Here is a 27,121-nt window from a genome sequence, read left to right on the forward strand (position 1 = left end):
AAAGACTTCGACCGCCGTCGTTCTGCGACCGTCCTTCCTCCGCTGGAGCCGGGGGACACGGTGTGGGTTCACCCCGCCGTCGGTACACCGTGTGGGTTCCGCCGTACTTCTTCGCCGTTACGTTCTGCCCCGACACCTCTCGTCAGCCACCCGGAAAACTAGACGCTGCAGTTTTTGGAGGGGAAACTGCTCGTCGTCTAAATGCAATAATTCCTCCTGCGCGCCCTGCAAATTTACTGACTGTATGTGTGGAAGGTATTTTGGTGGACGCCCTTGTAGACACTGGAGCCGCTATCTCGGTCATTAATCACGAATTATGCCGTCGTCTACGAAAAGTCCAATGCCCGTATGTTGGTCCGGTGTTATGTGGCGCTAATGACAATCCAATTTGCCCTATTGGACAGTGCACTGTTCGTGTTCTGATTGACGAAATGCGCCATCATATTCAGCTTGCTGTACTTTCTTCGTGTGCCCACCAGATTATATTAGGCTGGAACTTCCTGTCAGCTGCTTCCGCTGTGATTTCGTGTGGTCCGCCCGTTATTCGAATTACGGACACCGAGCATTCCAGTGCTTACGATTTCTCGTCGCCTCACCTTGTCACAGCTGCGGATTTCGTACTGCCTCCAGCCCAAGAACGTATTCTCACAATCAAATCAAGATATACTATAGATGGCGACGCAGTGGTTATCCCAGATCAGCGGTGTATTTTTCGAGGAATCGCCTTCGCCTGTTGTCTAGTGCGGTTTTCATGTGGTCATGCCAGTCCCACCGCCTACAGCACGACATGAGAGCCGCAACTCCTGTCGGAAGGGTCCACTGTTGCCAGCCTTATCGACAGAGCACCGGTATGTGTCGTAACTGTATCGCCTCCCTCGTCAATCGCAAAGTGTACGCCCGCGAGAGGTTCACCTAATGCTCTGCAGGCCACTTTGAGTACCGATCTGACTCGAACCCAAACCCATGACTTACTGGCCATTTTAACGAAACACCAAGCTTGTTTTGACGTTTGTTCGGATGGCTTGGGTGAAATTACGGCGGCCTCTTATCGCATCGACACAGATGGGTCTCGTATCATTCGCCGTCGCCCTTACCGTGTGTCGTCTTCAAAACGCAAAGTTATCGAGGAACAAGTCAATGACATGCTCGCAGGCAAGGTTATCAGGCCTTCAGCTAGTCCTTGGTCTTCTCCTGTTGTCCTAGTTAAGAAAAAGTACGGGTCAGTACCATTTTGCGTTGATTACAGGGCGCTAAACAAAATTACCCAAAAGGATGTATATCCTATGCCTCGGATTGACGATGCCCTTGACACCTTACAGGGTGCTGAATACATTTCAAGCCTCGACTTGCGATCTGGCTATTGACAGATCCCGAAGCACGAGTCTGATAAAGGGAAGACAGCATTTGCTACACCTGATGGCCTCTTTGAATTCAATGAGATGCCTTTTGGGCTCTGCAATGCCCCAGCCACATTTGAGCGAATGATCGAGACGGTACTGCGCGGCTTAAAATGGAAGACCTGTCTTTGTTACCTGGACGACATCGTCATCTTTTCGTCCACCTTCTCACAAGACCTAGAATCTCTAGACAAGGTACTAACGTGTCTAGCCAAAGCCGGTCTCCAGCTAAATAACAAGAAGTGTCGGTTTGCGAGCCGCAGCATCAAAGTGTTGGTTCACGTCGTCAGCAAGCTCGGTATTGAGCCTGGTCCTGACAAGTTGGCCGCTATCTTGCACTTTACTAAATCCACGACGCTAAAGGACTATCGCAGCTTCCTCGGCTTAGCGTCGTACTTCCGCCGGTTTGTCCGTGATTTCGCCACTATCGCAGCACCTCTTCACAAACTTCTGCACCACAAGTGCATCCTTCGTTTGGACGGATGACTGTGAAGCTGCTTTCTAGACCCTTAAGCGATGCCTCACGTCAGGGCCAGTTCTTCGCCATTTCGATCCCACAGCCCGTACTATCTTACACACTGATGCAAGTGGGCATGGAATCGGCGCTGTCCTGCTGCAGTATGACCAGACTTCGCAAGAGCAAGTAGTGGCTTACGCGAGTCGCACTCTCTCTCCAGCTGAACGGAATTACACCATCACTGAACAAGAATGTCTGGCCATCGTGTGGTCTGCGGAAATGTTTCGCCCTTATTTGTACGGCCGCCGTTCTACGATCGTGGCAGACCATCATGCGCTCTGTGGTTGTCCTCCCTGAAGAACTTGTCAGGACGCCTCGGCTGTTGGGTGCTCCGGCTCCAGGAGTATGACTACATTGTCACATACAGGTCAGGTAGGAAACATCAAGATGCCGACGCTTTGTCGCGTTGTCCGCTGTCCCAAAATAACCATGACGCACCTACCTCGTGTGTGGCACCTCTCGGCGAAGTAACCACGCCGATGACTAGCCTTAGTCCAATCAAGTCCACTGCGCCGGACGACTTGCTTTAGTCCGCAGACCTCGCCGTGCTCCAACGTGCAGACATATACTGCCATACAATAATCGATCGGCTCACTGGCTCGTCCCGTGCTCCCAACAGCCGCTTACGACGACAGCTCGCGCTTTTCAAACTTCACGATGGAGCGCTCCTTCGGCACATTTACCATCCTCTCGGTAACTGAAGGGTCCCAGTCATCCCTCGCTCTCTTCGACTCCAAGTTTTAGAAGCCTTTCACGAAGACCCGATGGCTGGCCACTTAAATTTTCATAAAACCTACGATCGCATCAAGACTCGCTGCTTCTGACCTGGCCTTACCACTAGTGTTTCCAAGTACGTCGAATCCTGTTCATCATGCCAGCACTGAAAACGTTCGGCATCCCTTCCCGCCGGCCCTTTACATCCTCTACCGTGCCGTCCGCTCCCTTCGAGTTCGTGGGCATAGACTTATACGGACCTCTTCCGCTTACACCCGCCGGTCATCGCTGGATCGTTACTGCCGTAGACCACTTAACTCGCTACGCCTGAGACGGCAGCTCTTCCTTCTGCTGCTGCCTCCGAAGTCACCGACTTTGTCCTGCGCGCCATTATCTTGCGCCACGGCGCCCCTGGAGTTCTCCTTAGTGACCGTAGCAAGACGTTTCTTTCTCATGTCCTCGCTGAAGTCTTACAGGCCTCTGACACCATCCATAAGACCACCTCGGCATATCATCCGCAGACAAATGGTCTCATCGAGCGTTTTCACCGAACTTTGTCAGACATGATCTCTATGAATGTTCAGCCCGATCACAAGAACTGGGACACAATACTGCCTTTCGTCACGTTTGCCTACAATACTGCCATACAACTCACTACAAGCTATAGCCCGTTTTTCCTCGTGTATGGCCGTGCACCGTCTTTTGTCCAGGACACCAGCTTCTTGTCCGCGCTCTCTGTCCCATCAGCATCCCTTCCAGACGAGTTCGCTGCCCGCGTCGCCCGCTGCCGTGAAATTGCCCGCGCCAACACCTCTACCATTCAGGCCAAGAGGAAAGTTCGTTGTTATGAGACACGCAAAGTTGTGTCATTCCACCCAGGCGACGAAGTGCTCCTCTGGACACCTGTGCGCACACCGGGGCTCTGTGAAAAATTGTTCACAGATACCTGGGCCCTTACACCGTGCTTGAACGAACCTCCGCCGTGAAATATCGCGTCGCTCCCGTTAGTTCGGCTCCGGACCGCCGCCGTCGCGGTACCGAGATCACCCATGTGTCTCTCCTGAAGCCCTATATCCGGCGTTCGTACCCTTACTAAATGGACGTCTGGCTGACCGCTTTCGTTAAGGGGGGAAATAGTGAGCGCTGATCGTGTCGATCATCATCTTCACTTGCGCATACAAATCATCGTAATCATCATCATCGTGTTGGCTCGCTGGTGTTCGGTTTTTGGTTTGCGTGCTTTTGCTGAATATACTACAATCGTTCCGTCGTACCTGACGTCGTCTCACACTAGATCCACTTTATGGGGTTTTGGGAGCGATATGAGTGGGAAGTGTTTCTGGGTTTTGACTTCCAAGAATAATTTATCATGTATTGACACAAGAACATCCACTTTTCTTAGTAAGTAGTCCCTTTCCGCAATTGACTTATCTCTACCTGGTCTCCTTTTAGCTCAGGTACAAGTAGTGACCATTTTCCTACATTGCTTGAGATTGTATGCCCGTTGACTTCAGTAACCAGACACTCGATTACTCAGTGATTATAAATATTCAGCTTCAATTTTTAACGGAATCGCCACTGCGAACGGCGATAACGCTAGCCAATATTCTTAGCTCCTTTCAAATCCTGGCAACAGGAAAACAATTTTTGACTTCCTGAGTACCAAAAAGATAATTCCTTCACTCCTAAAAGTCGGATCGCTGGTTTCAACGCCAAGTGAACTGTCTAGCTTTCTTGAAAATATCGCCAATCGCCTTAAAGGTCGCTTCACAACTGCCTTTTCATGCCACTCACGGTATCCAGATAAAGGTGACGACTTTGAAGAGGTCACAACTTCGGAACTAGCACACGTAGTAAAGTCATTGCCCAATTCTGCGCCGGATCCTGATGGCATGACTACAGCGGTATTGTAATTATACATAAGGTTCTGCCCCAGGACCTGCTTCCACTCGTTAACCCCTCTATTACAAAATTATGGGTTCCATCTGATTGTAGAATAGCGAAAATAATTCCTTTATTTAAAAAGCAATGCGCTGGGATTACATTATATATGAGACCTATATCGTTCACATCTAATCTGGTAAAACTAATCGAAAAAAATCTGACGCATGCAGATAGATAATTGGATGACTGAAAACATGATCTTGAGCCCACGCCAAATTGGAATGAGGCGTGGCTGCACCATTTTGTGTGCCCACGTCGACTTGGAAAGCAGAATACGATTTGCTCGGTATAAGAAGCAATTTGCAAATTTAGTAACTTTGGATAGTACAAGAGCCTATGACAAAAGCTAGTGGGAGGAATTTGTCACTTTCGGTGGTTCTTTCCTTTGGTGCTACCGTAGTGGATTTTAGCCACATGAAGATTTGCGATGCCGTATGTGATTTGATGCGTGAGACGAAATGAATTGGATAATAATGTTACATAATTTCAGCTTCTTTTTGAACCATATAGTATTGTTATTAACACGATAGCGTTAAAGAGCTCGTTTTGCAGAAATTCCGGTGTCGACGTCGTTGGTTGTGAGCACAAAATCAGCGTTGGTCATGGCCGAAAAATCGAGAAAGATGCAAGTAAAATGAAGAATAAAAATATTTGGTTTGAGTCAGAATCAAACGCATGCCTTCTGCGTGGCAGGCAGATGTTCTACCGCAGGGTCAGGGCATTGCTTGAAACTGCTACGGAAAAATAACACTACATGGATGTCATGTAATGAGCGGGGTCCCTTTAACGCATGTAATATTGCGTGGCAGAATAGCAGACTCGCGCCTGGCGTCAAGATATGCGAATTTTCTCATCGAGTGGCTGTTTTGAAGGCCCATCCATTATAGAGCGCTCAGACATATTTAATCAGCAGCAGCAGCGAAATCATCAACAATGTGAGCAGCTGCGTATGTATGCGTGTTGCCTTACGGACGCGTAGTGGACCCTTCGCTGATTCGCGAAAGGAATAATTATGTCATAGTGGGAATTGCGCAACTATACTTGCAGTAGGCATTCTAAGATAGTTTGAAACGACCACTGTTACACGAACAGACGTTCGTTTCCGTGCGGGACATTTGAGGCATGCGCCGAGAACTGAAGTGAGGCTATCAATTGAGAAGGTGATGCGCGTGGGGCCCGGTTACGTTGTCGCGTTCTACTCTTGAAGGCGAAGCTCAAGCGTCCTCGCAAGTTTTATTTCTTTTTGTCCGTAATTATAGCTTATTCGAAAACATATTCAGAGCTAGCGGACAAGGACGAATGAGAGACACCACAATGCGCTAACTTGAACAACTTTATTTCCAGGAGACATCAACTTATTTATCCATGCACAGTGCGCCGTTTCAGTCGAATAACTTGCGAATCAGTACTGCTGTCTCGCCATCCCCACAACCTTTCACGTCACTGTAGAGTGCACCGCCGCCCACTTCTCTCTCCTTCCACCTCCCCTTCGGTGCACCCGTACCTCAGAGGGCTGCGGAGGCATCCTTTGTGACGGCGCTCCCGAGGTCTGTCGGGCTGTCGTCCGGCGGGCCCGGCTCACGTGGCCCTGGCTATCTCAGAGGTTGTCATAGAAGTTCTGGAATAGAGACCTAACCCGTTTTCTTTGCACTTTGTAAAAAAAGGTTTCCTTAATCCTAATCCAACAGGTCAATTGATCTAACACTAGATCCATTGGCCATTAATTGTGTTAGCTCTTCTAGCTACGTCTGGCTCCTTGCGCCCCTCTTACAGAAGAAGCACAAGTCATATATTGTCCACTCGATTATTTATGCAATAATGGCACTAACACACGCGCCACCATTGCGAGAGATAGCTTGAGCTCGAATAATCTCTCGCACGTCTTGTGCGAGAGATTTTGTGCTTGGCCAGAACAGTGCATGAATCATACAGTGGGGCGCCAACGCATTCAGAACCACGCGCAGACAAATGACCGTAATTATTCTTGTTCTTTACGGTTAACGTGCGTTCGAGTAGTCGACCTTGAAGTCATCTTCCAGTCCGACCCATATATTTGTTTCCGCAGGTTACCAGAGCCCATAAACGACCTCTTGTGCACAATTAATAGGAGGGTTTCGAGGGTTCTTGGAGCTTCCGAGAGCTGGCTTACAGTGCGGGTCGGTTAAGCGACATATCCTGCCCAGTTTTTTCGGCGCTGAATTACGTCTAGGGGTTATTTTGTAAACGGTCTATCTCTGAGCACTTCTAGAGCACAAAACAATTTTGCTTCTAAAACAATATACCACTCGTTTCATGGCCGATCCCCAGCGGTGGGATGTGCCAGGGTACTGAAGAACAACCGACCAACCAACGTTGGGCAGTCGGGGCCTGGAACTTGACCATTAAATGTGTTAACTCTTCTGGCTGCGTCTGCTCCTTGCGCCCTCTTACAAAATACGCACAAGTTGTGTAGTGTCTAATCGCTTATTTTTGCAGAGATATGAATATTATATGATTATGATTATATCATCTACTCGACTATTTATGCAGATAATGTGGCAAATCCTGCTCGTGTACGTGGCCTCGATCCTCTGGTGTGAGAGTATTTACTTCCACCACCTGGAAGCGGTCAGGCTCAACGCCACGGTGAGTTATCATCTTCGACGCCAAGAGCAGTGCTTATGGTCGCAGCGTACGGTCGTACGCCGTGAAAGTGGGAACGTTTTCTTGTATTCCACCCCCTTCAGTCATGTCACGTATCTTAAAACAGTTGTCTGATCTCTTTTGTCTGTTAGTTTTCACCTCTCTTTTGGTGCATAGCGCCGAGCCAAGTTAAACGTTCCATTTTTGTTTATTCGCTACAAATTAGTGCAACCACTCTACCCACCTCTTTTTTTCTTATTGTTGTCGCAGGAGGAGGAGCGGCCGTACTTCATCACCATCAGCGAGACCATGAGGGCACACCCCCTGGAGTGGTTGATGGCAGCAACTGCCTACTCGGTGGTGCGCGTCGTCATCTACGCGTGATGGGTCCACCGAGTTGGCGACACCATCATCCAGAACCAGCTCGGGCTGGACCCGCTGTTGTTCGTGGTGGGGTCGGCTGTGAGCACTGTGGTGGCCGTAGTGTCTCTGGAGATGGTGGTGATCTTCGACACACATCGACACCGTAACACGCACTACTTCGCCGCGGGCCTGCACGGCGCATCCATCGGTGTGAGTCGGTACACAACTCTCCGCGGGTACGAAGCCATCACCAGGCCGAAAGTAAGTTTTGCTTCATGTATTATTCCTGCCACTGTTGCGTGGCTAACTGTAAGGGAAGCGTTAGAAATGTAACATGAAACCGTCACTGCCCTTCGTGCGATCAATAAGCATAGCATTGTGTGCAGTTCCATAGCGCACCACTGTTGGCATAACTATGCATTCTGGTTTAGCCCTTACCGGCCGTGGTAGCTCGGCACGAAAGGAGTCGCGCAGTTAATCTCGAGAGCACAAGTTCGGTTCCAGACCACGGCGGCTGCATTTCGTTTGGGGCAAAACGTTAATGAACCCCAGGTGGTTTAAAGTAATCCAGAGTTCTTCACTACGGAATGCTTCATAATTGCGTAAAACTCCCATCACGTAAAATTATTATTATTATTACTTCAAGTAGAGAACAAAAATTGACGATTATTGTTGTACGAGCTTTATGGAAGATAAAAATTTCCGGCAAATCGCACGCACTGTAGTTATCGGTGCGATGCGAAGGAATCAGCAAAGTTATTGGGGTTTTTTAACGGCGAATCTCTTTGAGCCGGCCGTAAAAATTTTAATGGGTCCGAGTTTGTACTTAAAAAAACTATCATCATCATGAACGGGTATGTGCCAGAGAAATTGGCCAAATCCCACTATTCACCACTGGTCTAATAACGAAGGCAACAGACGGGCGGCAAACACCAACTAAGATTTCTAGACAGACGTAACCATTAATTGAGATAAGCTTTAATAAACCGTCTGGATTAACCCAGTGACAAACACCGTGGCCTCGTGTTTCAGATTCGCTGAAGCATATGTACGGAGAGGGAACGGGAGAGGCAAAGGCGGCTGCGAGAAGGCCCCGAAATGATTTGAAGCAATACGCCAGTGGTGCTCAGTCATGGATGTTTTGGGGACCCCTCGCAGACCGGTGGAAGTGAAAGACCCCCCCCCCCCCCAGGAAGAGAAAAGGGAGGGGGGCATAAATTAACGCAACAGGCAGCGTGATATAGGTGCGTTTAGTTTCAACAGCTAGTCAATAAGTTGTGCGGTCTGCACCCACATTGAACCTGTTTCTAGTTATGTTTGCTCTTCATACATGCAAGCCTATAAAAAGTAGATCGTGTCCGTATGTCGTAGAAAACAGCAACAAAAGCTTTAAAGCCATCTCATGGAGAAGGGGCAGCATTGGGCAGTCGGGGCCTGGAGCTTGGCCATTAAATGGGCGCAAGGAGCATCTGGCTCCTTGCGCCCTTCTTACAAAATACGCACAAGTTGTGTAGTGTCAAATCACTTATTTATACAGAGATATGAATACTATATGATTATGATTATATGATCCACTCGACTATTTATGCAGAGAATGTGGAAGATCATAATCGTGTACATGGCCTCCATCTTCTGGTGCGACAGCATATATATTCGTCACCTGGAAGCAGTCAGACTGAACGCCACTGTGAGTTATCATCTTCGACGTCAAGAGCAGTGCCTATGGTCACAGCGTACGGTCGTGCGCTGTGAAAGTGGGAACGTTTTCTTGTATTTTATCCCCTTCAGTCATATCACGTATTTAAAGGGACACTAAAGTGCAAAGCGATTTTTCTCGCAGTAGCAAAGTAGTCTTCCAGGATACCAAAAACACCACGCTTGCTACCAGAAGACGTTTAATAAGCGAGAAAACGCGCAAAAAGGAAATACAGGTGGCGACGCCACCTTGGAATTCCCGCACCATTTGCCGTGATGTCACATATTTCTGACGGCATCTGTTCGGCCTACGTAGATCCCAGTAGGTTAAATCGAAGTACATTTTCCTCTGAGGGGGTCAGAGACTTCACATAATGATTTGGTGGAAATTTCGTAGAGCCAGTGGCGGCAAAATACGTTAAATGCTCTTTGAAGCCTTTTACGTCTCGAATTACAAAGTTCGGCGCGAAATTTAAAAATGAAACTTTGAACTTGGTTTCCTCCTGTAATAATAAACCTATGGTGGTGAAATAAACTACACAAGAGTTCTCCGACCACACTTCACCAATCTAAACCAATTCATTGTTTCTCTTTAGTGTCCCTTTAAAGCAGTTGTCTGATTTTTTTTGTCTTTTAGTTTATCTGTCTTTTGATGTATAGCGCCGAGCCAAGTGAAACGGGGTGAGATGCTTTTTCTTTATTCGCTACAAAATAGTGCAACCACTCTACCTACCTTTTTAGGAGCTGTCTCGCCAGGTTCTTAAGCTGGGGCAATGTACCGCGCCGTAAGCGTAACCTTAGTTCCAGAGGCGACCGCTACAGGCGCACGTTTGCGCGAAAGAGAAGTTTTCTTCCTCTTGTTCTTCAAGCGCCTTGATGATGACAATAACGCAGGAAAAACCACATATAGCATAGCCAACTGTAGCATGCGCACGCTCGCACGTTCGGCCACAGCTGGAAGGTCTGCGACCGCTTGTGGTTTGACAACAACCTGAGCACAATCGCTACTATAACAACGTGTGACGTCTTTATATGACAGTAGAGGAACTATACGGAGCATTCACGGTTTACCCGATTATCTCCGAGCCAGCTCCTCATTCATCATTCACTACGTGGATATGGCGTGATTTTTTTTCGTCGCAGGAAGATGAGAGGCCTTGGCTCATAACAATAAGCCAGACTATGAGAGAGTGTCCCATCGAGTGGTTCCTGGCGGCAGTTGTGAACTCGGTGGTGCGCGCCGTGATTTACTGGAAATGGGTCCGCCGAGTTGGCACCGCAATATTCGACAACGAGCTCGGGCTGGGCCCCCTCTTGTTCTTCGTGGCCTCTGCCGTAAGCACTGCCGTGGCAGTGGTGTCCCTGGTGATGGTGGTGCTCTGGGACACGCACGGACACCGCATAGCCCACTACTGCGCCGCAGGAGTGTATGGCGCCGCGATCCGTTCCACACGTTACGCCACACTTCGCGGGTACGAAGCAGTCGCCACGCCGCAAGTAAGTTTTGCTTCATGTATTATTTCTGCCACTGTTGCGTGGCTAGCTGTAACGGAAGCGATAGAAATGTAACGCGTAACCGTCACTGCCCATCGTGCGGTCAATAAGAATAGGATTGTGTGCAGTTCCATAGAGCAGAACTGTTGGTATAACTATGCATACTGGTTTAGCCCTTACCTGCCGTGGTAGCTCGACACGAAAGGAGTCGCGCAGTTAATCTAGAGGGCGAGGGTTCGGTTCCCGGCCGCGGCGGCTGCATTTCGTTTGGGGCGAAACGGTCCTTGACTACGGCATGCTTCATAATTACATCATGATTTTGGCACGTAAAACTCCTATCAAATATTATTATTATTAATCTAAGTAAAGAACAAACCTTGATTATGTTTGTACGAGCTTTATGGAAGATAACAATTTCCGGCAAATCCCACGCACTGTAGTTATCGGTGCGATGCGAAGCAATCAGAAAGGTTATTGGGGCTTTAATTTAATGGGTCCGAGTTTGTACTTAAAAAAACTATCGTCATCATGAACGAGTATGTGTTAGAGAAATTGGTCAAATCCCGCTATTCACCGCTGGTCTAATAACGAAGGCAACAGACGGGCGGCAAACACCAACTAAGATTTCTAGACAGACGTAACCATTAATTGAGATAAGCTTTAATAAACCGTCTGGATTAACCCAGTGACAAACACCGTGGCCGCACGTTCCACCTTCGCTGAAGCATATGTACGGAGAGGGAACGGGAGAGGCAAAGGCGGCTGCGAGAAGACCTCGAAGCGATTTGAAGCAATACGCCAGTGGTGCTCATTCATGGATGCTTTGGGGACCCCTTGTAGACAAGTGGAAGTGACGAAGGACCCCCTGCAGGAAGAGAAAAGGGAGGGGGAGTCATGAATTAACGCAACAAGCAGCGTGATATAGATGCCTTTAGTTTCTTCCCAGGCAAAGAATGGTCAAACTAAAGTGCCACGCCGATTTTACCTCAACAGCTATTCAATAGGTTGTGTGGTCTGCACCCACATTGAGTTTCTAGTTATGTTTGCTCTTCAATTATGCAAGCGTATAAAAAGTAGATCGTGTCCGTATGTCGTAGAAAACTGCAACAAAAGCTTTAAAGCCATCTCATGGAGAAGGCGAAACAAAGTGAGCTGCGCCGCAATGCAAAAATGCTATTCGTTGAGCCACACTAAAAATCAGCAGGGGCCGCTGTCACGGGACAAAGTGATTGCTTTCGCGGAGCGCCTTGGGTCCACGGACCCCCATTTGAGAACCACTGTCCTAAGCGAACGACGACGTACCCGTAGACCAATGGGATGTGCGAATGCTCGGTTTCAGCGCGAGTTTCTCTCTGGAGTTTGGACATCCGTGTCGTGTCTGGGACTGTCTTTGGCTTTACTCGAACCTCCATGCGCTGAGAAGCAACATGTAAACAACTCAGCATCACCTAGCTGAAGCCTAGCGACTACTTAGAACAAGCAGATTAGATGTCAGAATCGTCCAATTTCGCTCTTTCAAGCCTTGTGCAAGCTTTGTGCAAGCTTCGCCATTTGTATTTTTGTTTTTGAGGAAAGTGTATTTTTGTGTTTTTGTCTTTGAGCAACGCTGGCTAGCACTGGTTAAGATTACTTAACTCTGTCACTAATTACTAATTAATCTTTGCAGTGTTTACTGTCAATGGCTGGTGTTAATTAAGGTTTCCTCATAGTGGCTAACTCTCGGAACATTTTTATGAGTGAAATTGAGGTCGACGTTAAAATTGGAGGTCAATTAGTATAAACGGTGGTTAATTCTATAGAAGAGGGCGGTTTCAAACACAGCTCATTTAACAGGCCGCATTCAGAAATTGAGTCCCGCATGGGCCGCGAAATTGAAGAAAGTAGGAATGGGAGGAGGGGGTGGGGTAGTTTGTACAAAATGTCACCTGACGTTGTCATTTGAAAAAAGACCTTTCCATGTGCAAGGAAAAAATGGATGCGCACAGCAGTGTGGGCAGGGCTTGACCTTCACCCATGAAACCCCTTGTAATGACTCGCTGCAGTTTTTAAATTTACGGTATTGTTTAAGCGATCACGTATGCTGCTCATGCAGGCCTCGAGCGCAGAAGGCACTGTTGCCGTATGACTGTGCGCAGTCAAAACTAGTCAAGCGGGGCATTGCGAAGCACTGTTTGGGTTCTGCTCTCAGGAAGTCATGCCCACATGCTATGCAGGGTAGCTTTAATGATCCAGTACGGCGAGTGCTGGAAGCCGGGCACCTTTGCACGTTTGTTACAGCGATTGCGGAGGTTCTCCTGCGTGAGACAAAAGCACCCCGTTCAGGTGAGACACCCGGGCCGCAATCTAGGAGCCGCCCTGAAGTGTTGCCCTACATGCAGCGCACCTCTCATAATTTGAAAAAAATTGTGAGCAGGCACGATGTGTCGATGGTCTTTTCTGCCCCGCGCAAGCTGCCAAGGCGCTGCCCGAAAATATCTCCTGCTGAGAAGAAATCTGGAGGGTGCGAAAAAAGGCACGAGCTGCCTTGTGTAGCCTGCGCGGTTAGCTTTGTCTACGAGCTTCCGCTTTCGTGTGGAAAGTCTTATGTCGGGCAAACTGGACGGTGCATCAACGTTTTTGCAAGGGAACACGAATTATCATTATTCAGTAAAGAGATTGTGTATTTGCCTGCGCATGTCCGGCATTGCATGTGTGCTCCGAACTTCCGAGGCATCAAAATTTTCGGCGAAAGCCATGATAGCACTGCTCGGGAGCTGATGGAAGGCTTTTATATCTCGACAAGGGGGGCCGCCTGTGTTAGTCAAACTTCAATTTCTTTGTTGGAAAGTGAAATGAGGTTCTTGCTTGACCTGTTGTAATCTGCAGAGCGTGACAGTGTGTTCACCGTTGTTACCACGTGAGTGAATGAGCATATATATTGACTGCGACGACGAAAAATAAAGTTAGTTAAAAGTATGCGCTCGTCCGTGTCTTCTGCGTCCTTGTCAATAGTTCGCGCGCATCCATTTTTTCCTTGAAAGTATGAGCCAACTCGCCTAGCAGCAAGTTTTACTGAGACATCAAAGAAATTGCGCGACAAAAACATGTCATGGAACACCAACCAGCCCAAAATGCTGCTCTCATTTACTGAGACCTTTCCATATCGCATATATGGGCCATTTCTGAGGCCAGGCTCCCATTCTGCCATGATTCCAGCAACATATCGATACCGAACGTTCTACAAAAAAACTGAAACCTCAACGCCGATATTGCAATATACAGTTTCACAGTTATGCATCAACGTATGGAACAAAAAACAAAATGCTTTAGACCAGTCATGCCCGTGTATCCCATGAACAAACTTATTTCGGGGAAAAAAACTATGGGACGACTAAGCGATATCCTGCCCAGTTTTTTCGGCGCTGAATTACGTCTTGGGGTTATTTTGTAAACTGTCTATTTCTGAGCACTTTTAGAGCACAAAACAATTTCGCTTCTAAAACAATATACCGCTCGTTTTATGGCCGCTCCCCAGCGGTCGGTTGCACCAGGGTACTGAAGATCAACCGACCAACCAACAATGGGCAGTCAGGGCCTGGAGCCTGGCCATTAAATGTGTTAAAGGGGTCATGAAGCACCCCTTGGGCTTGTTGAAAAAACACAACCTGCGGAAAGCTGACAAGGCTATGAACTGCTCTGCGAAATATTACAGCCGTGCGCGCCGCGTAAACGCCACAAGCGGAGCGCGAAGTTGCCGTTTCCTCAGGCGCCCTCTTTTCAAACAGAGGCCGGTTCGCACTCTCGTCGGTGGGCGGGGCGTCTGCACGTTGACGTCGCGGAGACATAGCATGCTTATTGGCCGATAGCCGGATGAGATGCGCTTCTTGCCACGGGGTGCCGCCACTTGTCCGCGCCGCACTCCTCAGTCTGCTAATTTTACACGGTAGCCGCACCCGCGCGTGCGGATCACAGCGGGAGAGCGATCGCATTTCATGACGCGCGCTGACGTAACTTCTTTCCCCCGTGCCGTCCCTCCCTGTCTAGCTTCCAGTGCGCTCGTCGGCACGAGAAAAGAGAGAAAGCGCTGAGAGCGTGCGCCAAACCCCCGTAACTCCGCTTATTCTTGACGGATTCGAGAAATTTTTGCGGCAATCGATTCAGGAGGCAGTAAACTCCGATACTAAGGTCATTAGATCGTTACTTGGAAACGTGGTTCATGACCCCTTTAACTCTTCTGGCTGCGTCTGGCTCCTTGCGCCCCTCTTACAAAATACGCACAAGTTGTGCAGTGTCTAATCGCTTATTTATGCAGAGTTATGAATAATATATAATTACGATTATATTGACGCAAGATACATTCAAATTACGCGCCCCAGCAGTCGCTACGCCCTCGACGTTGTCTACGGCGTGCGTGCGAAACAGAAGAAGCAAAGCGTCGGTGGAACACGCCAGGACCACCGCTGACAACTCAGGCACGTGCGAACTGCACTGGGCGAGAAAAGAGGAAGAGGTGCCGAATTCTGGTGTAGAAGAGAAAGGCGTTCCTGCAGGATATACATAACCATTTTTCTCTGACTTGTTTGTTTATAGGGCACAAGTTCGCCCAGTTTAAGCTATTTATTAAAGTGTGCTTCTTGAACTTTTCGTGACAAATCTGGTGGAGGTGCTGGGTATGAAACCAAGCTCTTCTGAAGTTGGAGGAAGCAGCCCGGAGCAAAGAAGACTTGGACCCGACGAGCTGACTCCTGTTCACCAGCGCAGCAGTCGTCGCCTACGCGGTGAGGTCCCCGAGTTTTCACCTTTGGGTTGCAGAAGAACAGTAGCAGCTCTCAGCGAAAACGCTACCGAAATGACTTCTTAGGTCACGCCAGCACAAATTATAGTGGATCAGCCGATGACGCGCGAACCTTTCCACGGCGACGCCTGCGAAGACGCAGATGACTGGCTCGAACGCTTTGAGCGCGTCGCGAAGGTCAATGGCTGGGACGTGAATCGCAAGCTACGGCCCGTTTACTTTGCGCTGGAAGACTCAGCACGAATGTGGTTTGAAAACCACGAGGCTGCCATCTTGTCCTGGGATGACTTCCGACGGGAGCTGCTTGCCACCTACCCGAGTACTGATTGCAGGGAGAGAGCCGAAGCCGCTCTACAAGCAAGAAACCAGCGGAGTAATGAAAGTGTGGCCATGTATGTAGTGGACATGTCCCGTCTCTTCCGCCGAGCATATCAGAAGATGAGCGAGGACAAAAAGCTTCGCCGTCTATTGCGAGGTGTGAAACAGGAACTGTTTGCCTGTTTGGTTCGGAGTCCACCGTCTACCGTCGCCGAGTTCCGCTCTGAGGCAGCCACAATAGAAAGAACGCTTCAGCAACGAGCGAGGATGTACAACCGGGATCTGGGCATTGCCTCCATAGACTCAGTACCAGCTATATTCGGAAACGGCGTGGAGTTCTTACGTGAACTGGTGCGATCTGTAGTGCGAGAGGAGCTCCAGAAGCAGCGGCTCGACCATAGCGCTCCTGCTGTGTCGTCACTGGCGGACGTGGTGCGCGAGGAAGTCAGAATGGCGGTTCGGGATCCCCAACCCATTCGGGGACCTCAGCACTATGCCGAGACAGAAGCGCCACCGCAGCGACCGCAGAGATCCTCATATGCCGACGCTCTACTGCAAGGGCCTCCCGTCCGTATGGATGTCGCAGCCACTTCGGTGTACAGCACTGCGCCATCGAGCACGCTCCCGCCACCGGATAGGAGACCAAGGAAGACAGATATATGGCGCACTCCTGACAGAGTACCTCTCTGCTACTACTGTGGAGAGGTTGGCCACCTCTATCGAATGTGCCAATATCGCCAGGCGGGGCTTCGTGGTTTCGCAGTGAATGCACCTCGGCCTCGAAGCGGTGAGCGTCCTTTCGAAATTGAACAATACCTGTCAACTCGTCAGGGCCCGCATGACATTCAGCAACATCAGCCTCGCTCCACAGCACCGTTGATATATCGGTCGCCGAGCCCCCGTCGATCATCAGCCTGTCCCACTCCAAGGCGCCGTTCACAAAGTCCGCGTCGGGAAAACTAGTCAGTGACCTGTGGAGGTAAGGCCGCTGCCGACGCTGAAACAGAAGAACCTCCATCGCTGACTCTGAACGACGGCGACGGACTAAGAAGCCGCTGCAGTGATCGCGACGTCGCTTCCGACTTGCGTGTATTCGTGACGGCTACGAAGTGAACGCACTAGTGGACACAGGTGCGGATTACTCAGTAATCAGTGGCGAACTTGCCAGAACACTGAACAAGGTACTGACTCCTTGGAATAGACCGCAAGTTCGCACCGCAGGGGGACACCACATCGACCCGACGGGAATGTGTACGGCTAGAATAGGAATAAGGGGCTTCACATACGTCGCAAGTTTCGTTGTGCTGCAGGAATGCTCTAGAGACTTAATTATTGGTATGGACTTCCTGAAGGCTAACGGCGACGTAATTAACTTGCCGGAATCATGCGTCTCATTTTCAACGAGACACGCGATCGCAACGTTTGGCACAGAGCAAAAAGTCAATGATCTTTGCATTGCGGACAACGACGTGGCGGTACCTCCGAGGTCCAGCATAGCTGTCACAGTAAGGGGCAATGCGTTCACTGATCATAAAGGGCTCGCCGACAGCAACACTGGACTCATACTCAAAAAGGGAATCTGCATGGCAAGAGGCCTTGTCCAGCTGCGTGACGGATGTGCTAACGTCTTGCTCACAAACTTTGGAAATGAGGTACAGCACCTAGCAAAGGGAACCGTCATTGAGAGCATCCATGACTTCGCCCAACTTGCGGACCTGAGCGCCTCTGAGACGTCACCACCTGATTTCCAAGACGTCGATTCTGTACACGCGTCCATTGACATCGACCAACGACTATTGCCAAGCCAAAAAGAACAAATAGAGAACCTCGTGAGAGAATTCGTCGTGTGCTTTTTAACGTCATCTAAAGTCCGACGAACGCCTATTACCAAACATCGCATCATTGTCGACGAGTCAGTCCGGCCTACCAGCGCCCCTATAGGGTGTCGCAAAAAGAAAGAGAAGCTATCGGAAATCAGGTCGAGGAAATGCTCAGAGACGACGTAATTCAGCCATCGGCCAGTCCGTGGGCGTCGCCGGTGGTACTTGAAGAGAAAAAAGACCAGTCTCTACGCTTCTGTATTGACTACCGAAAGCTGAACTCCATCACTAAGCGAGATGTTTATCCTCTTCCGAGAATTGATGATACTCTGGATAGACTACGAGATGCGAGGAGGAGGAGGAGGAGGAGAAGAAAAACGGAAAGACAGGGAGGTTAGCCAGTTCTCAGACCGGCTGGCTACCCTGTGCTGGGGAAAGGGGAAGGGGGAGTGAAAGATGATAGAAAAGGGATGTTACAAAAAGAAAAAAAAAGAACAATAGTACGATAAACGACACTGCTTAAAGTCTGTCTATGAGATTAGTTTTGCGCAAAAAGCGCAATAACGCTTTCAAAGCTTTTCGTGCCGAGGATGGTTTCGGCCAGTGTCCTAAGATCTTTTCCTCCGACAGTGGACGATTGTCAAGTCTATTTAACGCTGCGGACAGTTCTTCTCTTTGTGCACTGAAGCGAGGACACTCACAGAGAAGATGGGCGATTGTCTCCTCGCAGCTACAGTTATCACATGTCGGGCTGCTGGCCATTCCAATTCGAAATGAGTAGGCCTTCGTGAAGGCCACCCCAAACCACAGGCGGCACAGGAGCGTCTCCTCAGCTCTAGGTATTCCCGACGGAAGACGGAGCTGTAGATTCGGGTCCAAGTTGTGAAGACGGGCGTTGGTAAATTCCGTCGAGTTCCACTGTGCCAGTGTCAGTTCACGTGCATGGGAACGAAGCCTTGTTGCGGCGTCCGTTCTTGACAGCGGTATAGCTGCACAATGGAGAGCATCATGGGCAGATCGGGCAGCCTCATCAGCACGGTCATTTCCGTAGATACCGCAATGGCCCGGTATCCACTGATAGATTAGGCTGTGGCGCTTCTCAATGGCGCGGTGATGAAGCAGTCTTATGTCAACGACTAACTGTTCATTTGGTCCATGACGATATGGGGACATAATGCACTGGAGCGCTGCTTTGGAGTCAGAGAAGACTGACCATGCCTGTGGCGTTTCTTCCACTACGAACTCTAGAGCAACACGGATGGCGGTGAGTTCTGCAGCCGTCGATGATGTCAAGTGCGACGTCTTGAACTTTATGGTGACGGATTTCTCGGGTATGACCACTGCCCCTGCTGAGCTTGTAGGAGAAACTGAACCGTCAGTATAAATGTGAAGGCGTCCACTGTGTTTTTCATGCAGGAACAATAGAGTGGCTTGCTGTAGGGCCAGATATGACGAGTGTTTTTTCTTTTGTATACCGGGAATGGTTATCAGGGCTTCCAGTGGATGTAAACACCACAACGGCAACGGCGATCTTGCTGCGTGCGTGAAGTTCGTGGGAATCACTGCGCTATGCGAAGCAATAATTCCGCTGAATGCAGAGTGTGGCCTAGCAGCTGGAAGTGAGGCGAGGTGGTGTGATGGAATCCGGGCGGCATGTCTTATGTGCATTCTTAAAGCGAGATGCGAAGTTCTTTTCTTCCCTATAGACCTAAAAAGCGGACACTGGCAGATCGAAGTGGACGAACGAGATCGCGAGAAGACTGCATTCGTGACACCGGACGGGCTATACGAATTCAAGGTACTTCCATTCGGCCTTTGTTCAGCTCCTAGAACGTTTCAGCGGATGATGGACAGTGTGCTCTCCGGACTAAAGTGGCAGTCCTGTCTCGTTTATCTTGACGATGTTGTGGTTTTTTCTGCTACCTTTGAGCAGCATGTAGAACGGCTGCGATCTGTGCTGAAAGCCATTAGTACGGCAGATCTGACGATCAAGCCACAAAAATGTCACTTCGGTTTCCAAGAGCTCCTCTTTCTTGGCCATGTCGTCAGTGCTGAAGGCATTCGTCCGGACCCTGAGAAGACAGCGGCAGTAGAAAAATTTTCAAAACCAACGGACAAAAAAGCGGTTAGACGGTTCCTCAGACTTTGCGCTTATTACCGTCGCTTTGTCAAAAATTTTTCGAAGATTGCCGAACCACTAACGCGGCTGACGAAGGATGACGCGCCTTTCATTTGGCTGAAGGAACAGCAGGATGCCTTCAATGAACTGCGACAGCGCCTTCACAGCCACCCAGTCCTCGCACATTTTGACGAGAAAGACAAGACTGATATTCACACAGACGCAAGCAACTTAGGTCTCGGGGCCATCCTCATTCAGTGGCAGAATGTTGTAGAGCGGGTCGTTGCGTACGCTAGTCGTACAGTTTCGAAGGCTGAGGTCAACTACTCGACGACAGAAAAAGAATGTCTTGCGGTGGTTTGGGCCATCAGTAAGTTTCGGCCATACCTATACGGCAGACCTTTCCGAGCCATCAGTGACCACCATTCGCTCTGCTGGCTGGCAAATCCGTCGGGCCGTCTTGCGAGATGGAGCCTGCGACTGCAAGAATACGACATAACGGTTGTCTGCAAGTCCGGTCGCAAGCATAGTGATGCCGACTGTTAGTCACGTGCACTGGTTGAATCTACGGAAGCCGCCTCCACAGAAAGTGGACTAAACATTTTTTTTGGGAGCCGTGACTTCGCCGCAAATGGCACAGCACCAGAAATCCGACCCTGAATTAGTGCTCCTTATCAAGTACTTAGAGGGACAGCCCGTCGATATTCCTCGTGTTGTTTCCCGTGGCTTGTCGTCGTTCGTCCTCCGAAATAACGTCTTGTATAGGAGAAATTTCGAACAAAGTACAGAGACATTCCTGCTTGTCGTTCCTACAGTGTTACGATCCGAGATCTTGGAAGCATGCCACGATGACCCATCAGCAAGACACTTAGGAGTGAGCAAAACGTTGGCACGTATTCGCACGAAATATTACTGGCCGAAGTTACAAAATTCTGTGCAGCACTACGTAAGAACTTGCCGGGATTGCCAAAGACGAAAAACACCACCACTGAAGCCAGCAGGTCTCCTCCAACCTATAGATCCACCAGAAGCCCCTTTCGCGCAAGTGGCAATGGACTTACTTGGCCCATTTCCCACGTCGTTGTCAGGGAAGCGATGGATCATCGTTGCAACGGATTATTTAACGCGATATGCCGAGACAGCGTCTCTTGTTCGGGGAACGGCCGTCGAAGTAGCCGAGTTCTTTGTGACCAACATCGTGCTGCGGCACAGCGCTCCTACAGTGCTGATTACGAACCGAGGAACAGCGTTTACAGCTGAGTTGACAAATTCCATTATGAAACTGACGCACACCTGCCGTAGAAAAACAACAGCGTATCATCCGCAAGCGAATGGACTGACGGAGCGGCTGAATAGAACGTTGACGGACATGCTGTCGATGTACGCGGACGTAGAGCACCGAACATGGGACAAAATATTACCGTATGCAACATTCGCATACTATACCGCTGTCCAAGACACGACACGAATGACACCTTTTCAACTTGTTTTTGGCAGAACTGTTACCACCCCCCTGGATGTAATGCTACCGGTCGATGACAACTCCGACCACGACCATAATACCAGCGACTTCACACAAAGAGCTGAAGAAGCAAGGCAGGTTGCGCGACATCGCATTTAGCAGCAACAAAAAGACGATGCCAATCGGTATAATTTGCGACGAAGAGACGTCAAGTACGCTCTTGGAGATTAAGTATGGGTATGGATGCCCGTACGCGTACGTGGACTCTCCGAAAAGCTACTTCGACGTTATTTTGGTCCTTACAAGGTGCTTCGCCAGCTTGGTCCTTTGAACTATGAAGTTGTCCCCGAAGAGCAAGTAACATCAGCGAGACGGCGGCATCGCACAGAAATTGTGCACGTCGTCCGAATGAAGCCATACTACAAAAGGCAATAATGAATCAAGCACCACTGCCGGTTGATGCCTGTTTCTACCGGCAGTTACTTTAACTAACAGCCTGGAACCAAAACAAGCATCGGGACGATGCAGTCTCGGAAGGGGAATAATGACCCAAGATACATTCAAATTACGCGCCCCAGCAGTCGCTACGCCCTCCACGTTGTCTAGCGTGCGTGCGAAACAGAGGAAGCAAAGCTCGATGGAGCACGCCAGGACCACCTGACAACTCAGGCACGTGCGAACTGCACGGGTCTAGAAAACAGGAAGAGGTGCCGAATTCTGGTGAAGAAGAGAAAGGCGTTCCTGCAGGATATACATAACCATTTTTCTCTGACTTGTTTGTTTATAGGGCACAAGTCAGCCCAGTTTAAGCTATTAATTAAAGTGTAATTCTTCATCTTTTTGCGACAATATGATCTACTCGATTATTTATGCAGAGAATGTGGCAGGTGGTTTTAGTGTACAAAGTACGCCCAAGTTGTGTAGTGTCTAATCGCTTATTTATGCAGAGATATGAATATTATATGATCATGATCTACTCGACTATTTATGCAGATAATGTGACAAGTCCTGCTCGTTTACGTGGCCTCGATCCTCTGGTGTGACAGTATTTACTTCCACCATCTGGAAGCGGTCAGGCTCAACGCCACGGTGAGTTATCATCTTCGACGTCAAGAGCAGTGCTTATGGTCGCAGCGTATGGCCGTACGCTGTGAAAGTGGGAACGTTTTCTTGTATTCCATCCACTTCAGTCATATCACGTATCTTAAAGCAGTTGTCTGATTTTTTTTTGTCTTTTAGTTTTTGATCTGTTTTTTTATGCATAGCGCCGAGCCAAGTTAAACGAGCCGAGGTGATTTTTCTTTATTCGCTACGAATTAGTGCAACCACTCCACCTACCTTTTTTGTTCTTATTGTTGTCGCAGGAGGAGGAGCGGCCGTACTTCATCACCATCAGCGAGACTATGAGGGCACACCCCTGGAGTGGTTGATGGCAGCAACTGCCTACTCGGTGGTGCGCGTCGTCATCTACGCGTGATGGGTCCACCGAGTTGGCGACACCATCATCCAGAACCAGCTCGGGCTGGGCCCGCTGTTGTTCGTGGGGGGGTCGGCTGTGAGCACTGTGGTGGCCGTAGTGTCTGGAGATGGTGGTGATCGTCGACACACATCGACACCGTATCACGCACTACTTCGCCGCGGGCCTGCACGGCGCATCCATCGGTGTGAATCGGTACACAACTCTCCGCGGGTACGAAGCCGTCGCCACGCCGGAAGTAAGTTTTGCTTCATGTATTATTGCTGCCACTGTTGCGTGGCTAACAGTAACGGAAGCGTTAGAAATGTAACATGTAACCGTCACTGCCCTTTGTGCGATCAATAAGAATAGCATTGTGTGCAGTTGCATAGCGCACCACTTTTGGCATGACTATGGATACTGGTTTATCCCTTACCTGCCATGATAGCTCGGCACGAAAGGAGTCGCGCTGTTAATCTCGAGAGCACAAGTTCGGTTCCAGGCCACGGCTGCTGCATTTCGTTTGGGGCAAAATGTTAACGAACCCCAGGTGGTTTAAAGTAATCCAGAGTTCTTCACTACGGTATGCTTCAGAATTACGTCATGGTTTTGGCACGTAAAACTTCCATCAATTATTATTATTATTACTTTAAGTAGAGAACAAACATTGACGATTATTGTACGAGCTTCATGGAAGATAAAAATGTCCGGCAAATCGGACGCACTGTAGTTATCGGTGCGATGCGATGCAATCACCAAAGTTATTGGGTTTTTTTAACGGCGAATCTGTTTGAGCCGGCCGTAAACTATCATCATCATGAACGGGTATGTGCCAGAGAAATTGGTCAAATCCCACTATTCACCGCTGGTCTAATAACGAAGGGAACAGACGGGCGGCAAACACCAACTAAGATTTCTAAACAGACGTAACCATTAATTGAGATAAGCTTTAATAAACCGTCTGGATTAACCCAGTGATAAACACCGGGGCCGCACGTTCCAGCTTCGCTGAAGCATCTGTACGGAGAGAGAACGGGAGAGGCAAAGGCGGCTGCGAGAAGACCCCGAAGCAATTTGAAGCAGTAGGCCAGTGGTGCTCAGTCGTGGATGTTTTGGGGAACCCTTGTAGACAGGTGGAAGTGACGGACTCCCTGCAGGAAGAGAAAAGGGAGGGGGGGGGGTTATAAATTAACGCAACAAGCACCGTGATATAGCTGCCCTTAGTTTCTTCCCAGGCAAAGAATGGTGAAACTAAAGTGCAACGCCGACTTTACCTCAACAGCTAGTCAATAATTTGTGCGGTCTGCACCCACATTGAGTTTGTAGTTATGTTTGCTCTTCTAATATTGCAAGCCTATAAAAAGTAGATCGTGTCCGTGTGTCGTAGAAAACTGCAACAAAAGCTTTAAAACCATCTCATGGAGAAGCGGAAACAAAGTCAGCTGCGCTGCAATGCAAAAATGCTATGCGTTGAACCATACCAAAAATCAGCAGGGGCCGCTGTCATGGGACATAGTGATTGCTTTCGCGGAGCGCCTTGGGTCCGCGGACCCCCATTTGAGAACCCCTGTCCTACGCGAACGACGACGTACCCGTAGACGAATGGGGTCTGCGAACGCTCTGTTTCAGCGCGAGTTTCTTGACATACGTGTCGTGTCTGGGACTGTCTTTGGCATAACTCGAACCTCCATGCGCTGGGAAGCAACCTGTAAACCACTCAGCATCACCCAGCTAAAGGCTAGCAACAACTTAGAACAACCAGATTAGATTTCAGAATCGTCCAGCTTCGCTGTTTGAAGCCTTGTGCAAGCTTTGTGCAAGCTTTGTGCAAGCTTCGCCATTGTATTTTTGTCTTTGAGCAAAGTGTATTTTTGTATTTTTGTCTTTGACCAACGCTGGCTAGCACTGGCTAAGGTTAATTAATATTTGCTAAGTACTAATTAATATTTGCAGTGATTACTTTCAATGGCTGGTGTTAATTATGGTTTCCTCATAGTACTAGGCTAGCTCTCGAGCAGTTTTATGAGGGACATACAGGTCGGCGTGAAAAGTGGAGGTTAATTAGTATAAACGGTGGTTAATCTATAGAAATGTCAGCTAACGTTGTCATTTGAAAAAAGACCTTTCCACTTGCAAGGAAAAAATGGATGCGCACAGCAGTGTAGAAAGGGCTTGACCTTCACCCATGAAACCCCTTGTAATGACTCGCTGTAACATTTAGATTTACGGCTTTGTTTAAGCGATAACGTTTGCTGGTCATACAGATCCCGAGCGCAGAAGGCACTGTTGCCGTACGACTCTCCGCAGTCAAAACTAGTCAAGCGGGGGATTGTGAAGCTTTGTTTTTGTTGTGCTCTTTGGAAGTCATGCCCACATGCTATGCAGGGTAGCTTTAATGATCAAGTACGGCGAGTGTTCGAAGCCGTTTACGCTTGCACGTTTGCTACGGCGATCGCGAAGGCTCTCCTGCGTGAGAGGAAAGCACCCTGTTTACGTGAGACACCTGGGCCGCCATCTAGGAGCCGCCCTGAAGTGTTGCCCATGCACCGCACCTTTCATAATTTGAAGAACGCTGTGAGAAGGCACGATGTGCCGATGGTCTTTACTGCCCCGCGCTAGCTGGAATGGCTCTGCCCGAAAATTGCTGCTCGGAAGAAACCTGGAGGGTGCGAAAAAAGGCACGAGCTGCCTTATGTAGCCTGCGCGGTTGGCGTTGTCTGAGCTTCCGCTTTCGTGTGGAAAGTCTTATGTCAGGTAGACCGGACGGTGCGTCAACGTTTTTGCAAGGGAAGACGAATTATTATTAATCAGTAAAGAGAATGCGCATTTGCCTGCGCATGTCCGGCATCGAATGTGTGCTCCGAATATCTGAGGCATCAAACTTTTGGGCAAAAGCCATGATAGCACTGCTCGGGAGCTGATGGAAGCCTTTTATATTTCGACAAGAGGGAAGCCTGTGTAAGTCAAAACTTCAATTTCTTTGTTGGAAAGTGAAGTGAGGTTCTTGCGTGACCTGTTGTAATCTGTAGAGCGTGACAGTGTGTTCGCCGTTGTTACCACGTGAGTCAGTGAGCATATATAATGACTGCGACGACGAAAAATAAAGTTAGTTAAAAGTTTGCGCTCGTCCGTGTCTTCTGTTAGTGAATGAGCATATATATCTTGACTGCGACGACGAAAAATAAAGTTAGTTAAATGTTTGCGCTCGTCCGTGTCTTCTGTGAGTGAATGAGCATATATATCTTGACTGCGACGAGGAAAAATAAAGTTAGTTAAAAGTTTGCGCTCGTCCGTGTCTTCTGCGTCCTTGTCTATAGTTTGTGCGCATCCATTTCTTTTTTGCAAGTAAGAACCAACTCGCCCAGCAGTAAGTTTTACTGAGACATCAAAGAAATTGCGCGACGAAAACATTTCATGGAACACCAACCAGCCCAAAATGCTGCTCTCATTTACTGAGACCTTTCCATATCGCATATATATGGGCCATTTCTGAAGCCAGGCTCCTATTCCGCCATGATTCCAGCAACATATCGATACCGAACGTTCTACAAAACAACTGAAACCTTGACGTCGAGACTGCAATATACAGTTTCACAGTTATGCATCAACGTATGGTGGCCGCAGGGGGTGCCTTAGAAAAAACAAAATGCTTAAGACCAGTCATGCCTGTGTATCCCATGAACAAACTTATTTTGGAAAAAAACAATATGGCACGAAGACGATCATGTGCGACGCGCGACGCTAGCGAGAGGTCCCCCCTGTTTTAAAACGTCGCAGTGTAAATGCTCTTGCATTACATACAAAAATTTAATGCGCGTTTTGGAAATGCATCAGAACGAATCCAAAACCAAAGAAATGGCAACCTGCAATTCAAGCTAACGACGCCGGGTATGCTGCGTGCAATAAACGTCACACTCTGCCGAGGTATCAAGGGGAAAATACCGCCACCAGCGCCCTCATCACAGCCCTGGCGCTAACTGGGTACTGCAAAGGAAGGCTTTTGCAAGCAAATGTGCATAGGCCACAGTAGACGGCCCCCCTCCGCCCCCTCTTTTGTTCGGGTGGATGGCACACGGTTTCCTGAACATCATGGACCCGGAAAGCTTCTTCCGCCAATCCACGCTTCAGAAGAGTAGGACGCTCCATAAACCAAACTGTGGGTGCAATGCAAAAAAAGATTCGGTTACTTTAGCGCGCTGCAACTCGCAAGCACAAGCGAGCATCGCACGACATCAAGTTCGAGGCAAGTCCTCTGACGTCCACTGTCTACAGCCTAAATGAGTCAAATTGGGGTATATACATAACTTAAAAGCGATGAAGTACATAAACACTCAATTTAGTTAGCTATGTATACCTTACTGCCAGCGGTATAAAGGCCGCTTTATCAGAGACGAATGTCCCCGACGATCTTCGCCGTTTCAGTTGC

At 48.9% G+C, this 27,121-nt stretch overlaps 1 protein-coding gene across 2 annotated transcripts in view; it reads left to right on the plus strand.

The window, feature by feature from the left end:
• Positions 1 to 7,101: 7,101 nt before the first annotated feature.
• The window catches only part of LOC119394326 (uncharacterized), a 145,398-nt gene continuing 125,378 nt past the window's right edge, over positions 7,102 to 27,121 (plus strand). The window contains exons 1-4 of one of the 2 annotated variants that reach the window (XM_049415747.1): positions 7,102 to 7,197; positions 7,465 to 7,818; positions 9,149 to 9,244; positions 10,396 to 10,749. In XM_049415747.1, coding sequence (XP_049271704.1) covers positions 7,690 to 7,818; positions 9,149 to 9,244; positions 10,396 to 10,749 — 579 coding nt within the window. In that variant the 5' untranslated portion in view covers positions 7,102 to 7,197; positions 7,465 to 7,689. The remainder of the gene's footprint in view (positions 7,198 to 7,464; positions 7,819 to 9,148; positions 9,245 to 10,395; positions 10,750 to 27,121) is intronic. The other variant, XM_049415746.1, reaches the window with a different exon arrangement.

This window comes from Rhipicephalus sanguineus, chromosome 5 (assembly GCF_013339695.2).
Source record: "Rhipicephalus sanguineus isolate Rsan-2018 chromosome 5, BIME_Rsan_1.4, whole genome shotgun sequence".
NCBI lineage: Eukaryota > Metazoa > Arthropoda > Arachnida > Ixodida > Ixodidae > Rhipicephalus > Rhipicephalus sanguineus.